This window comes from Galeopterus variegatus, unplaced genomic scaffold (assembly GCF_000696425.1).
Source record: "Galeopterus variegatus unplaced genomic scaffold, G_variegatus-3.0.2 Scaffold853, whole genome shotgun sequence".
Taxonomy (NCBI): domain Eukaryota; kingdom Metazoa; phylum Chordata; class Mammalia; order Dermoptera; family Cynocephalidae; genus Galeopterus; species Galeopterus variegatus.
The window spans coordinates 395,355-411,649 of NW_007726964.1; the positions used below are offsets into that span (position 1 = coordinate 395,355).

Consider the following 16,295-nt stretch of genomic DNA (forward strand, 5'->3'; position numbering starts at 1 on the left):
CTATTTTGTCAAACCATACCATCAACTTGTGCAATGATAAATTGTGCCCCCTGTAGCTTTCCTTTGGCTAATTTCAAATACTTTTTGTAGAAAACAGAGCGAGGAAAAGCCTTGAGGCTGCCCACTCCAGAGAGGAGCAGCATCTGCAGAAAGAAACCAGCAGAGCCTGCCAGGGCGAGGGGGCCAGTGTGCAACAGAGGGACAAGACTGGCAAAAGCCACTGGAGCTCAGAGGTATGTGAATACTAAACACTTAGCATTAATTTTTTAATATTTTGATTTTGGATTCCTATTTTAAATCTTTTTATACATGGTTTTAATTTCAAGTTGCTTCAAATCTTTCTCTGAAAGCAAGAGAGGTTTATAGTATGAATTTAAACGATGCTCAGAAGAAACCTGTATGATAGACAAAGCAGGTATTATTCATCTAATTTTACAATTGACTCACTCACTGATTTGTTCAAATGTTTATTGAGCACTTTTTATGGGCCAGGCATGTTACAAGGCGCTGGGATATAACGATGATTATGACAAAGTCCCTCAAGGAGCTCACAGTCTAATGGTAAACTACCGAGTAAACTGAGGCACAGAGTGGTAAATGACTTACCTAATGAGGTAGAAATAGCTAGATATGTGGAAACATGGGACTAGAGCTGGAGAGAGGGCAGGTTACAACTCATCATAAGTAAAACCCCTTTGATTGAAGAGCAAGGCTGCATACAGAAACACATTACAAAATCTGCTTGCAAAAAGCTTAAAATAGTTTTCAATTTTCACCATGATTGCATTCATGTTTCACAATGAATTAAGCTATTACCTGACAGCATTTCTACAGTTGCCCCAAGACTTTGGTTTGCCACCAATCTGCCAGGACATGGTAACTCTGTAGAGAACGTGAAATTAAGAAGTATCTGACTCCAATTTCAGCACTGGGAACCATATTAAAATACTTCAAAGCCATGAACTTAAATGTATAGTACATTTGATACCTCTGCATGTAGAAGTTTGGAAAAACTCTCCTTTAACCCTCATCCAGAGGATTCTAATAAGTTATACATACTAAGGAAATTAGAGAATTTGTCACTTTCCATATATACATTATTTTGGCTGTACAAGGGTGAAAAGTGTCACTTAGACACAATTCATAATAATCTAAACATTATACAGATATATACAAAGACATCACATTTAGATTCTTGTGTACACTTATCCAGTGTACAGCAGTTAACTGCAAACATGAACCAGTGTAAGGCAATTTCTTTTGTGACATACGACATGATCCTTGAAGGAAAGGGTAGAGCCCACGAAGAACTGTCCGTTTCAGGCCTGACCGTCTGCTTTCATGATACTCTTTGTGATGACGTTATTTCAGGAGGGAAGATGTCTATTTCACTGACAAAAAGCAGTGAGTAACTATAAAAAGAGTTGTTTCGACTGTGGAAACCACAATTATCCAGTAATCTCAGTAGTGAACTACTACTCAAAGATACTACTGGCCTTAATGCTGCTACTGAGACGAGAGCACTTCACAGATGACTTATTGCTCTGGAAATCAGATTCGATGCATAATTTACCCACATCGGATGTTCCCAGAAACACTCAATACGTGAATTCTCAAATGCTATCAGTTGCTCACTTCAAGAAATTCTTCACTTTGCTGAGGAGGATTTTCTTCTGAAAAAGAACACACGAGACAGAAACTCCCCTGAGTGAAGTGAGAAAGGCGGAGAGATAACACAGTATACAATTCAACTGCTTTAAAGAAAAACAAGCTGAGGATCTCTGGTCAAGAACCCATTTTCTCATGTTAAGAGCATAAGGCTAATTTCTCTCAATTTCACAAGAATAAACTGGAACTCAAGCTTGTACCTGAGAGCACCTGTCAGAGAAGGTAGAGAGCCTTCCCTTAAAGCTTTATTAGTTTCTTTTGGAGGCATCATGATTCCCCAATTCTTTATAATCCGTGTCCTTGCGTTGTCGTCTGCGTCTAGAGGAGACAGCCCCCTCTTCTGGCCTTCACAGGTGTTCTTTGGCAAGGACAGACCTTCACTGTTCTAGCCTGTGATTTGGGAAGGGCCAGCTGGTGACGACCCTGGGCAGGCAGAGCTTGTTGCTGGCTGGGCCGTGGCCTCTGCTCTGCTATCAGGTGGAGCTGCTGACTGGGTACTGCGATGGCTTCAGATGTGTTCACTGGCTGGATCTGGACTTGGGCAGGGCTGAGGCCAGGTGGGCCCAGAGGCCTTGCTCCTCAGAAATGCACAATTGAGGATTGTTCCCTGTCAGGGCGGTGCCGTGGGATGGGCTTTTGCCTGAGTTGAGTGTCTGACCTTAAGCAGGTCTAGTCCCTTTGCTTCTCTGAAATCCATGGAGGTAGGAGTCTCCCTGCTAGGTGGTCACTAGGTGGGCTTTCTGGCTGAGTGGAGGCACTGCTTGACTGAAAGCCTTTCCTATTCAGAGACCACCATCAGTTGGTACCACCATGGGACCAACTATATCCTAAGTTTTCAATGATATCAAAATTACCTGGAATTTACTATGAAGTTTTTAGAAATACTCTAAACTACAGTAAGAATTACCTTGTAATTTTTTAAACTTATGTTTTTGTGAACAGGAAGAGTGAAAATATCTTAAGGCCATAATATGCATTTGTAAAATTATATATACTTAAGAAATCATTAGAATCTTAATTTTTCCTAATCATATAATTGGTATGTTTACCTCTCTCAGGGTGTTCTGGAAGTTTGCTTTCAGATGAAGAGGTCCCTACATCTTCAGACATTTTATTACTTGAGTGATCCTGCTCCACTTCGCACAAATAAACATCAATAGGTCCTTTGGTGCTCCTTATGTGAACTGTGATAGAATCCTAGCAAAGGACACATTAAACATCAACATGAATGGCAACATTCCTTAATCATATTTTTTCACTTACTAGAAATGCAAAAATTTCAAGGGATCTTTCTGAAAATTTAAATTCTGGTAGCTTCCTTTCTATCATATATTTGAGAAAATCATGTTATTAGCTGTACATTTGAGAAAATCATGTTCTTAAACCAATGGCCAGTTCACACAGTTAAGACAGCTACCTGATCATGTAGTAATGGTTTCAGAGCCATCACGTGAATACCTCAGTATTAAAGAGACTTTTTCTCCACTCAAGGAGTGATGACAATGAACTTTAGAACATCCCACAGACTCATGTGATACGGGTGTATTTGGATCTCCAGACCAGTGACAAGGTACTGACAACTGGAAGAGCCATTCTTTTGTCCAGTTGAAAGAACTAAGAGGAAAAGATCAAATCAAAACAAACTTTCTGTATTTAAAACACTAAAAATAAGAACTGCACACAAAGGACTATTATAACTAATTAATGATTTTTAAATCCTTTGGCTTCAGATTTATTTACTCAGGATTAATACTTTTTTCATAATAGATCTGGAAATTGGGTGCTTCTACTGAGAACTATACTAAATTCTTAAGGAACAGTTCCAGTTATAAATGGTTCCTTTGTTTTTCCATTAGGAGCTGGCTCAATTCTAACATCAAGTCTGTCTTCTCCCCTTTCTTGTGGTTAGGTCCGAGCTAGACATCAGCACCATCACTGCCCCTCTGGCTCCACCGTGATCTTTCAACAGTGAGTTTGGTGAGATGCAGCATCTCAAAGGGTCTCAGAACCTCAAGTGTCCTTCTTGCTATGGCTTCTTGGTACCAGACAACTGGGTTAGAGAATATCTGTGCTCAGCTTCTAGAGTGCCAAATCAGGTCTGGTTTGAATGGTAAATGGTAAAACTTGAACAGGTAAACCTGAACTAATTTTCAATAGATATTTCTAAAAAATACGAGACTCCAATATGTTGCTCTGAACTGACAGCCAGCCGAGGATTTCACTTTCCACTAAGTCAGGGTTGACAACCATTCTGTAAAGGATGAGATGCTAAATATTTTTGGCTTTGCAACATACTGTCCCCCGTCACAAATACTTAACTCTGCCTCTGTAGTGTGAGCAGCCAGAGACAATTATCCAAACAAATGGGCACATGGCTATGTCCCAATAAAATTATTTACAAAAACAAGTAGCAGGCTGGATTTGACCCGAAGGCCAGTTTGCCAACCCCTTCAAGAGGCCCACAGAGCTCTGTGGAGTCAGACTCCACTGAACCCAATGTGTTGTCATCCCCTGCTGAGAAGGGCTGTCCAGGAGGGCCTGTGTGCACAGACTTTTAAATGGAACTCTAAGAGAAGGCTCAGACATGATCAAAGGCTCAGCAAGGTTTACCAATTACATGAAGCCGCTCACAGCATAGGGGAAAAAATCAAAAGTCCATCAGTTCCTGCAGAATGGATTATCATGCCCTGAAGTAAGGGTGTGTTGTAAGATTAGTGGTTACTTATTCAAAAAAAAAAAAAAAAAAAAAAAAAAAAAAGTTTAAACATCTGCGAAACAACTTGTATCAAATATAAATGTTACTTGGATACTTGGAACATATCTAAATACAAATAAAACAACTAGGAAACATCACCAAAAAGTCACAATTTGAGTGTGACTGAGGTAAAAGCAAGCTGTTCTTTAATCCGTTTATGACACACTGGCAAGTAACACAAGGTCTTGCTTGCACAGTGGTTTGCTGGGATAAAAGGAAAGGTAGGTGGTGAGAATATTCTTCACCAGGAGGGAGGCAAATCCCTAGGGCAATGAAGAAGGCCTCGCTAGCAGCACCGATGGGTCTACCAGGCTGTCAGACTTGATGGTTTGTCCCAAGAATGGCCACACTCCTTGGTTCTCATTCCATCCTTATCAAGCAACCTTCTGATGACAATTATCTTTCAATACAAACTTTCCTGCAAGGGAAAGAATGTGCTAAGCAGCTGGCAGCTGATAAGAATATTTTCATTTACACAGAAATTTTACTTTTCACTTTAAATTTATAACTTAGTTTATTCATTGGTCTTTAATGAGTTTGGTTCCTAAGTCAATTCCCCAGAGCCTTGGCTGAGACCAGATCTCACTTTTGGAACTTCAAGACAGGCCAACGCTTGGTTATTATAGCACAAGAATTAACTTAAAGCAAACTACCTGGGTTTGAATTGTGGTTCTGTCACTTACTGTCATTTTGAGAAAGTTACCTCATTTTTCTGTGCTATGGGTTCTTCATCTTTAAGAAGATGATCATAATGACTATTTCATTTGCGTTAGTCAAAACAAGTTTAAAATGTGTGATGTGCCTTTAATAGAATCAGATCAGATGTGTGACGGGCCTTGAATAGAATCAGCTAACAGGTACAAGGGTACTTTAAAAAAGTTTGTAGAAAAACAGAATTAAAAGATAATACAAATCCTTCCATGAACTTTCTTAAGTCCCCTGGTACACAATGGCTATTAAATTACTGTTACTATAAGAATGTGCAGCCTGAGCAGCTGGCCTGCCTCCCTCTTTAGACCTTTGTTAAAATGCAGGGCTACCTACTTCTCTGGGAGCTGGAACATCCAATCTGGTTTCTGCTGGAGCTTTAACTGCAATAACAATCTGTTCATGGAAGGCTTGAATGCTATGAATATCTTGATACGTCACATATGCTAGTGTAAAAATCAGTCAAGGATCTCTAAGCAGAGTGCTATTTATTGGGGAGACAATTTATCTCTTATAATTCATGAATGCAAATATAATGTTAGAATAGCTTTTGTTTCTATGGAATAAAGCTCACGATTAAGGACAGCATTTATTAAAAAAAACATTCCACAGATAATTCTTATTATTTCATATACAATTCTTAAGATTCTATAGTATTGTACAGTATCAAAGAAATCCTTTAAACTATACTGTTATGATTGATAATTTCTGAATAAAATATTCCACAGATAATTCTTATTATTTCATATACAATTCTTAAGATTCTATAGTGTTGTACAGTATCAAAGAAATCCTTTAAACTATACTGTTATGATTGATAATTTCTGAATAAAACTATTAATAAAGTCTGAGTCCCTAACATAAATACAACTCATGAAGGTATTCAAATTCCTACTCTACTCCCTATCCATTGCTAGATCTTACTATAATTTTGGGAAAAAAATATTCAGGGTTTTGATAAGAATCCCCTAAAATGAAAGACAAAAACAAAATCTATAAAAAGTAGAAACAACTTACAGAATAAGTTTCTTAGGACTGTCATGTATGATGAGTTTCCCTCATCCAAAATTACTTTGTAGCTCAGTACCTGAATGATTTTTATCCTGTTTTATTGTGTTGCCTCATATTTTAAAAATTAAGTGATTTATTCAGTTTTTCTTCTTTTTTTACTACAAACTTTTTGATTGGCTACAGTAATGTTAGTGTTTCTATTTTTCTTTCTAATAACTGTATTGTACGACTAGGAGTTTTGATTGCTATAGACAGTGTACATAAATTTGAAGTAGGGAAAGTTCAGAATCAGTGACACCCTCACAAAGGGTGCCCCAAGGAAAAGAGCAGCATAAAGGTCTAAAAGACCCAGGAGAAGGTTAGTACCAAAGACAAACCTTCCCATGGACCCCAGAGACACTGAGCTTCAGAGCAGTATTGACATTCCGCAATACCAGGCTTTTGAGGCCTCAGATGACAGTTCAAGTACCTTTACAATGGCAATTCATTTTGCTTCAGAAATAAACTTTAGTTCAGAAATTAGGGAAAACATGAATTTCACAAAAGCCAATAAATATTTTACTATATATATATATATTTTTTTCTTTTTTCTTTTTTCCGTGTCCGGCAACGGATCGCAACCCTCAGTGTCGCCCCCGGATCGGACCGGGACCGGCAACGGGATCACAACCCTCAGTACTGCCCCCGTGCCTCGCTCAGCCAGTGAGCGGGAACCGGTCTGTATGTGGGATCCGAACCCTCGGTGGGAGCGCCGCCGCGCTTCCCAAGCGGCGCACTAGCGCAGTGCGCCACCGGGCCGGCCCTATTTTACTATATTTATAGTATCCAGCCTGCAACAGAAATGAACACTCCATTATTGTAATCTTAAGTGAAAAGAGCAACCTTGGTTACTGTACTACAAAGTCATGCAGAATTTAACGTAAGAAATGCTACGCAAAGAAGCTAAAGTCAACAATTCAGTTTTTGTATGTTTAAGGCTATAATACCAAATTTTGCTTTCTTTAACTTCTAAAAGTCTAATTTGATATCTTAAATATATAAATTAAATCAAGCTGACCCTACTACTTAATTTGTTTTGGAGGCAGAGATTTAGAAAAGGTAAGACTTAAAGGATATCTTTCATTTTCTTTGTCATCTGTTAACTCAAACAACTGCTGAGCACAATCCTTAATTAATTCATCCAAAGCATCTTCCATTGCTGACAAGTCAGAAAGTTCCTCCTGCAGCTTCTTTTGTTGTGGTACTGCTCCAAAATTGTTAAGATCAGATCCTCTTTAGAAGGAAAAAAAAAAAAAAAAAAAAAAAAAAAATCACCATCAGTAATATCTAGGAGATTACAGAGTAACTGCAGGTTGGGTTACTGGAACTTCTCCAAATGTTGACACTAGGTGTTTTCCACAAAAAAAGACAGAAACTAGGGCCTTCGATTTAACTTCTGCACCACCCCGCTCCCTTATTCTAGATAGCCATTATTCTTCCTGTACTTAAATTGTTTTCGGTCCCCATTTATAGTTCCTCACTTTACACAGGTCCTTAAAAAAAAAAATTATAGTCCTACAGAAATTAATAGCAGAGAAAGCTTAATGAAGGAGAAAAAGCACTAAACTAAGAGTTGATAATACCCAGCTTAAGCCCCAGGTCTACCACTTACAGCACGACTTCTGACAAGTTATAATCTCTTAGTACTTTAGTTTCTATATATAAAAAACAAGGAGTGCTGGCTAAATGACAGTACCTCTGCTAAAATTTTATGAGTGTATTTTTCCCTACTATGCACATTCTATTTGAATATAGTGATCATATTCATTAATTTCAAAAAATGTATTTTCTTTAATTATTAGTGTCTACTCCAACCTATGACCAAGCAACAACTGATATTCACTGTTTTCCTTCAATCTTTATGGAAAACAAATAGAGGAAAGGCTGTTACCTTTATTTTTTATCCTTTGCTTGCTAATTTAAAAAATCTGATTATAATTAGTAATTCAGAATGCAATCTGATATGAACATCTGAAGGGTTTTTAAAAAATGTCATTTAGTAGTAATGCTCAAATTAGAATTCAATCTGTATTTCTGTACTATTAAAAAAATAACCTCCTTTATGAATCCCTTTTCTCTAGTAACTAAGTTGATTATTTATAGTAATTTTATGATCTTTGTTGGTAGATTTTTTTGTTTGCTCGAAAGATACCCATGTGCTTACACGCTAGAACTGTTTCTTTCTAATCCAAAATTCTTGCCTATTCTAACAGCTTTTTTCTTAGTGCTCATGTGTGTGTGCGTGCACACATGCACGCACACACCCTCTTTATTTACATCTATATCTTAAGGTCTTCTTTCCATAAAATCCTTCCCTAGCAGGTCAAGTTGTTAGCAACTGCTGTTTAGACATTAAATCTGAAGTTCTTTTTTACATTCAGGGCAGTGTGTTTCTAAGTACTATCAGCAGCCCACCTGTATCATAATCACCTACGGTACTTGTTGAGCATGTAGATTCCTGCCTTCCCCCAGAACTACTCAAGTACAACTGCTGGCGAAGGGGGCTTCTATGTGTTTATATGGAAACCACTGTTTTACAACCTTAACAGATTTTCCCCTGATATCAATAATCAACTGAAACTTAGAAAATACTTTGAAAAAATTTATGTACTTTGTGGGATAATGCAAGAAAATTTTACAGAATCCTTTTCTAAAAAGAAGTCATATCTGACTCTGTTTTATATTGTCAAAACACTACTAATATCTAGATTGTTTTAAGCACAAAATTGTAACTTAATGAGAAGGAGGGAAAAAAAAGCCACGAGAAGTCTGAAACCAACTCACATCCATCGAATATGGTTCTTAGATTTCTTTTCAACTAGGTCGATTCCATCTAAGACATTGGTGATGTCATATACTCTTCGTTTTCGTACTCCCAGTTTTGTTGCAACCTTGTTTAAGTCGAGAATACCCCCAGGAGCAGATCTGACAAGATCCATAAATTTTCGAGTTAAATAAACCAGTGATACATCAAAACGAGGTCTCTTCACTTTTAGAGCTTCTGGGAAACAAAACAAAACACACTTGTCAAATTTTGAAGAACATATCTCAACTCATTAAAAAAAAATCACTTATTTACTCTTAATTAGAAAGCATAGTCACCTACAAAAATTCTTAAACACCAACCAAATCAGAATGAATTTCTATGATGTAAATTTCTGAAATTGGATAAAAAATTTATTGACCTATCTTAGGTTGAAACAAGGGCTTTAGATTTAAATGTAGAAGTATTTGAAATTTGTAACCAGTTTCCACTAAACATGTGAATTTTTTGAAGTCTACTGCATCTTATCAAAGTCATGAGTTTACATTTGTATCCATACCACATAGGGAAAGAATTAGAAATGATTTTTAAAATTAAATTTGTCATTTGGTTTTCAAGCTAAGGAATTCTTTAGAAAACAAAGGCAGAGATTGGCTTTTTTTTTTTTTTTTTTTTTTTAACATTTCTATCCATGTTGTAGTGTAACCCTGTTTGATGAAGTTTCTGAAAGAGCCCAAACTGGTCTTCTATTAGGGCAATTATAATACACCTCAAGAAAAAGTGGTTTATCTATCTCTTAAAATTACCCTGTATTAACTTAACAAATAAGCAAATGAAGGGCAAAAATAATCCCTTCACTTTCCTCACTCACCTACTATAAATCTTGGGTTTTCACACACAATGCCCCCCAACACACACACACTTGTATGTCAATGCATGCATATGTAGCTTTTAAAAACAAAAATAGGAACATACTATTTTGTAACATGCTCTTTTAACTCAATGTTGTGGACATCCTGACATGTCAACGAATGTATTTCAGCATCATTCTTAATGCACATTTAACTGCATGGAATAGTTGCTACTGTTATCCCAATACTGGAAGTTCAGACTGTCCCCAACTTTTCTATTTTGCATAATACTTCAATGAACCTCCTTGTTGCTACATTATATTAACCTTCACTGTTTCCTTTAGATAAATTCCAAGCTGTGGAGTTGCTGAGTAAAAGGTTATTTTTTATATTAGCCTTCACTGTTTCCTTTAGATAAATTCCAAGCTGTGGAGTTGCTGAGTAAAAGGTTATTTTTAAGGAATTTTGATATGTACTGTTACTCTGCTCTCCATGTCGCAGGCTTTAGCAATTTTACAGTGTATGAGAGCTTCACTCATGCACTCGCCAGAACTCAGTATCATCAGTCTTTTCATCTTTTCCAACCTGATACTAAGAAAAAGTTCTTAGTTTATATAGGAAATAATTTTTATAGTAACGTAGTTGTCACTTTGATGTGGAATATATGATTTCTCTTTTCCTCTATTTCCACAGCATACCACAGTCAGTAGCTTCAAAGGAAACATCCATCCTACCTTCAATCAGAAATGCCCTAACTCAGAACCTGTACAATGTCATATACAGTTTAAAGACCACTAGTGGTCACTCCAAGAACAAAAGTACATATTTCATAATATAAATGTCTTCTCTGTGAAACCCATTCCTAAACTCTGTCTACACATTCTCTACTGCCTTGTCTCTTTTAAGGATAAAAAGAATAAGGTTGCTTATAAACTGAATACGAATAAATAAAATAAAAAATATGAGGAGTCAGGGTTTACCCTATGGGTAACAGAGCATCACTGGAGACTTTAGGTTGAACTAAGTCATAATTCCATTTCTGTATTTAAAAAAAAAAAATCATCCTGGTAGCAGAATGGAAAGGATTGGGAGTGAACAGCCCGGGAGCTGACAGCCTACTTAGAAGGCTACCCCATGACGTTGTTTGAGAGAGAGAGCCTGGAGTAGAAGGAGCAATCGGACACAGTGGTAAAGACTGTGGGCTTCTGAGTGAGAGAGGCATGAGACTGAGCCATGACTCTGAGCAAGCTACTTAACCCCTCTGGACCTCAGTTTACCCACTTATAAAATATGAACTATAATCCGTACCTTTATTTTGAAGGGCTGTTGTGATAATCCATGCAAAGAGCCTACTGAAGCACCAGGCACTGTATGAGCTCAATAAATGTTAGATGTCATTATAAACTGGTGGTACTGGACAGCGAAAGAAACACCTCAAAGGGACAGCTGACCAAACTTGGTGACCAACTTTGGGTGAGACTGTGGCAGGGGCTGAGGAAAAATTAAGTGTTGATATTTCTAAGATTTATAATTTGAGCATCTACACACTATCTATCCACTAAATTAGGACGAATTGAAAGGAAATTAAAGGTGAGGCTACTTATTGTCAAGATTTCCAGAAGGATAGGGAAGTAGAGAAACTGACATCCTACCCCTTAACTGACACCCTAAGTACTAACCTACAGCAGGGGTCAAGAAGCAAAGAGTAAAGGGAGTTAAAGGAAACCAGGGGGGCAAAAGATTGTCCTCAGGCTTACTGCCCACCTGCCTTCAATTCTGCTGACAGCAACAATGAGTTTCTCTCACAGGAGGAATTTTAGGAAAATATCCTCAAATACAGACTGTTCTATTTTTAAAATGACATATTTCTGAAGCAATGGAGAATAAACTAGCATTTGTGCACATTATTCAACGCACATCCTCAGGAGTTTTATTAAAATTCCAAACTTCACATTTTAGTGTACAAATAATACATTTTGTTTCAGTTTCTCATCAACTCATATACGTTAAAATAGGTCATTTTAATCAGAAGTAGCTCAAAACCTTAAACCTACTCAGGAATCAACTTACTTCTCATGGACACATACTGTACATTATCTTCTAAATTAATCCTTATTTTTGATGGCTGAAAAAAAAAGATATAAAATTTTAACTTAGTAATTTAAAAACAACAATGCACATAAATAGCCCTTTATAAAGTTTTTTTTTTTTTTTTCACCCTGAGGTAATAATTTGGTGTGTGAAAGGTAGTCCTTCCAAACTATATCTACTCTAACTGTAATCACATCTGACAATGTTCACAGATATGTATGTCTCAAACTGCACGGGCTTTCCTAAGTATAGAAGTCGTAAAGAGAGAAAGGAAAGTTGAGGGAGGGTGGGAATATGAACATGATAACTTATTATGAATAGATATTAATTTATTGGCTGCCTCAGGTAGTGGGGATAAAAAGGAATACAAAGATTAAGGCACTGTCCCTGACTGTGGGAAGCTCAGAAGAGGTGAGAGGTTATGTCTAAACTAACAAACGTTCATTTCTTGCTATTTAAGTATATGTGGATCCAAAAAATTTACTCATAAACTTTCATAGGCAGTCATGCATTCCCATTATAATTAATGTAAAAACAGCACCATTTCTAATAATGGAAAATAATGCATGCTGTGGATAACTAGAAACTGTGGTATTAAATAAAAAAAATTTTAAGGGCCGGCCCGTGGCTCACTTGGGAGAGTGTGGTGCTGACAACGCCAAGTCAAGGGTTAAGATCCCCTTACTGGTCATCATTTAAAAAAAATAACAAAAAAACTTGTTTTAGGGCCGGCCCGGTGGCGCACTGCTATAGTGCGCCGCTTGGGAAGCGCGGCGGCGCTCCCGCCGAGGGTTCGGATCCCACACACAGACCGGTTCCCGCTCACTGGCTGAGCGAACAGACAGACAGACAGACAGACAGACAGACAGACAGACAGACAGACAGACAGACAGACAGACAGACAGACAGACAGACAGACAGACAGACAGACAGACAGACAGACAGACAGACAGACAGACAGACAGACAGACAGACAGACAGACAGACAGACAGACAGACAGACAGACAGACAGACAGACAGACAGACAGACAGACAGACAGACAGACAGACAGACAGACAGACAGACAGACAGACAGACAGACAGACAGACAGACAGACAGACAGACAGACAGACAGACAGACAGACAGACAGACAGACAGACAGACAGACAGACAGACAGACAGACAGACAGACAGACAGACAGACAGACAGACAGACAGACATCTCCTGTTTGTATCTTGGCTACAAAACTAATGGAGAAGTCCGAAGCCTTTAAACTGAACATCACTAAGGATGATCTCAGTGTCTTGTCAGGACACACAGCTTTCTAGGAACCAGCAGATCTTGATGGGCAAGTCAGCACATTTTTTCAAGTTCCAAGCTATTTCACTATTGCTCCAAATCCCACATCTAAAGACCTATACTTTTAAACATGAGATCTCAAAGGACAGCATGCCAATCCTTTGCTCCTATCATTTGTGGCTGTGGCTTGAAATGACCTCAGAAGCTTCTTCAAAGGTGGAAGAAAAAAAAAAAGGTAAACTTTAGGGACTGAAATTCTAAGCACTGCCTCTGAATCGGTTAAAAATTTCTCTATAGATGCCTCTCTGTACCAGCTCTCTGTTTTGGGGAGCAATATCACTTAGAGAGCTCTTTGGAAAGATACTTTTCTCCAAGGTGACTACATTCTCCACACCCACTCAAATTCTATTTTTCAATGTGCAGATTAAGTTCCACTCCTCCCAAACTGTACTATTCTCTCCTTTCTCAAAATTCTAGACAGCTTTTAAGCCACTCATCCAGGCAACAAACACTCAACAAGATACATAATTAATCTTTGCACAGCAACACACGGATTATTAAATAATTGCAATCATTAGCCAATTAAAAAACACTGAGACAGACGTTCAAATCACCACTTTACAGGCAGGAAAATAAACACTCCTACACTCATTACAGAGTACCTATTTCATTCACTCAATAACTATTTGCCGAATCTTTTTGTGAGAGGCACCAAATGCGCAGGGATATATCAATGAAACGGACAGAGTTGCTGCACTCAGAGACCTAAGAGACACATTGCAGAGAGGGGTAATTACGCACAGAATGCTTCAGGAGTACAGAGTGTGCCCAATCTAGTCTTGAGAGGTTGGCGAAGGCTCTTCAACAAGTGACCTATAAATCTAGACCTGAAACACACAGCGGGTAACAAGGAAACGTGTTTTTTTAAAAAGGCTTTTTTTGGAAGGGGGAGTGAAGGTATGCAGGGGGCTCAGCCCAGGCAGAAAAAACAGCAAATATGATGATGGGGGAGGAGGGAGTAATAAAATACGGAAATATGGAAAATTTTGCAACTATAAGCAGTTCAGAAAAGGTAAACCCAGGGGCCTGATTATGTTAAGAAGTTTCTACTCAATCCTGAGAGAACTAGGACCATGATAGACTCTTTCAGTCAAATGCTATAATTAAAAATACACCTTAGAAAGATCCTTAGTTATATCAAAAGTGAGGGGCAAGCCTAGAAGGACAACTGTTTAGGAAGGCATTGCAACATTCTGAAAGGCAGATGGTGGATAGAAGAGGCAGGTATTGGTGGTTAATTTTAATTAGATTGGGGGGGCTGGAGGAGGTCAGTTTGGAAAAGGGAGAGGACAAGGATGATGTCTAGGACATTGGCCTGAACATGGTGAGTGTGGTTCCATTTAAGATAGGATATGGCAAAGAAGTTGCTTGTTCATGCAAGATGACAATTCAATTTTGTATACAGTTTATGAGTTTGAGATCTAAGCAGGGACGTCTAGTGGACAGTTGGAAAGCTCTGAGCTGGATTTATAGATTCGGAAGTTATTATGGCACAGTAACTGAAACTACCAGAGTAGATAAGAATATCTAAGACTTCGAGGGATGTGGATATCTTCTGATATTACATGTGAAGTTAAGTGTTTTTTTTCACAGTGGGAGTTTAGAGTTTTTATCAAGTTCTCAAACATTAAGATCACCAATACAGATGGTACCAACACAGATGGTGACAGAAGTCATGGGAGTAATGAATGACCTTCCACATGAAGAATGTGTAGAGAAGGTAGAAGAGAACCTCGAATAATACCAATGTGTAAGGAATAGAAAGAGGGAGAAGACAAGAACAGACCAGATAAGCAGATGTGGTGTCAAAGACACTCAACAGAGAGTGTTTCCAACAAGAGTGGGTGTCAAAACTACTTAAGTGAAACAGCTGCTGAAATTGACAAGATTATTGGTGACCTTGGTTAAAACAGCTTTACAAGAGTGCTTAGGGCAAAGAAGTCCCCAGCAGTGGGTTGACTGGTAATGAACAAGTCGACACAGTGAGCGCTAACAACTTTTTCAAGAGCCGTGGAGGGGAAGAGATCCAGTACCAGAGCACTTCAAAAAGTTCGTGGAAAAATAGAATTAAAAGATAAATGTTTCCACGAACTTCTTGAAGTACCTTCATAGATAGGAGGGGATATGAGATTAAATGAGGGATTTTAAAGATGGGGATGGACTTAGGATACAGTTTAAGTAGTCAAGAATTTATCATCTGGACTCAGACACTGAGGTTAAATCCAGGCTTCTCCACTTACTATCTAACCAGGCGCAAGCACTTAGCATCTGCGAGTCGGTTCTGACAACTGCTGTGAGGGATTAAATGACATAATGCTTATCAATTACCTGGCATGGGGCCTGGGTATAACGACTTCAGTAAATGTTATTACCAGTTACGGCAAGAAACCTGCAGAGAAGTTGAAAATGTGGGGAGAAATGGAAGAGGATGGATTCTTTAAGGGTCCTGAGAACTACGGGGCATACAGCATCTAGTCTAGAGCAAGGGTAGAGGAATTAACCTTTTGTAGGAAGGGAGCCAAATCTCCCCTCTTCTCTGTCAAACAGGGCGGGAGATCATCTGCTGAATGGGGAACTGCCAGGTGGGAAATGGGAAGCGTGGAGAGGAGGCAGAAGAGAACCAATGACAGCCTGCAGAGACACACCGAGGTCCAGTGGGGCGGCATGGGGTGGGGACACTGACTTTCTAACGAAAAGTTGAGCAGTTTTCCCCAACAGCGCTCTGTAGCACGAGGTCAAAGCCATAGGCTGATAACATGTTTTCGAGCCGGTGCTGAGAGCAGAAGGCGGGAGAGCGTGGTCCGCTGCACGCGACGGGTGGCGCCCCGCCCAGGAGGAGGTGGCAGCCAAGGCGGCCGCCAGTCGGGCTTGCGGACATGGCGCGGAGGAGGGGCCCGGGCGACCCCCGCCCCGCCCGGGGGGCTCAGACACAAGGCCCGCTTACCAGCAGGCCCTCCACGTTGATGGGGTCTCGGCAGCGGCGGCGAACCGTCTCCTCCGCCGGGTCCACGAGGAGGCTGGGCGGCTTCCTCGCCGGCCGCTGCTGACTCATGCTGCCGAGTCGG

At 39.1% G+C, this 16,295-nt stretch overlaps 1 protein-coding gene across 2 annotated transcripts; it reads right to left on the minus strand.

Annotated features, from left to right (window-relative positions):
• Positions 1-451: 451 nt before the first annotated feature.
• On the minus strand, positions 452-16,282 carry E2F6 (E2F transcription factor 6). 2 transcript variants are annotated; one of them, XM_008572961.1, is made up of 7 exons: positions 16,175-16,282; positions 11,867-11,921; positions 8,966-9,182; positions 7,259-7,414; positions 5,468-5,582; positions 2,718-2,865; positions 452-1,673 (listed from the first exon to the last, which is right to left on the minus strand). In XM_008572961.1, the coding sequence occupies exons 1-7, from the start codon at positions 16,280-16,282 to the stop codon at positions 1,624-1,626; spliced, it is 849 nt and encodes a 282-aa protein (XP_008571183.1). In that variant the 3' UTR covers positions 452-1,623. The 2 variants fall into 2 exon arrangements, with proteins under 2 accessions (XP_008571183.1, XP_008571184.1); XM_008572962.1 differs by lacking the exons at positions 11,867-11,921; positions 16,175-16,282 and adding an exon at positions 11,105-11,156.
• Between the last annotated feature and the right edge of the window lie 13 nt (positions 16,283-16,295).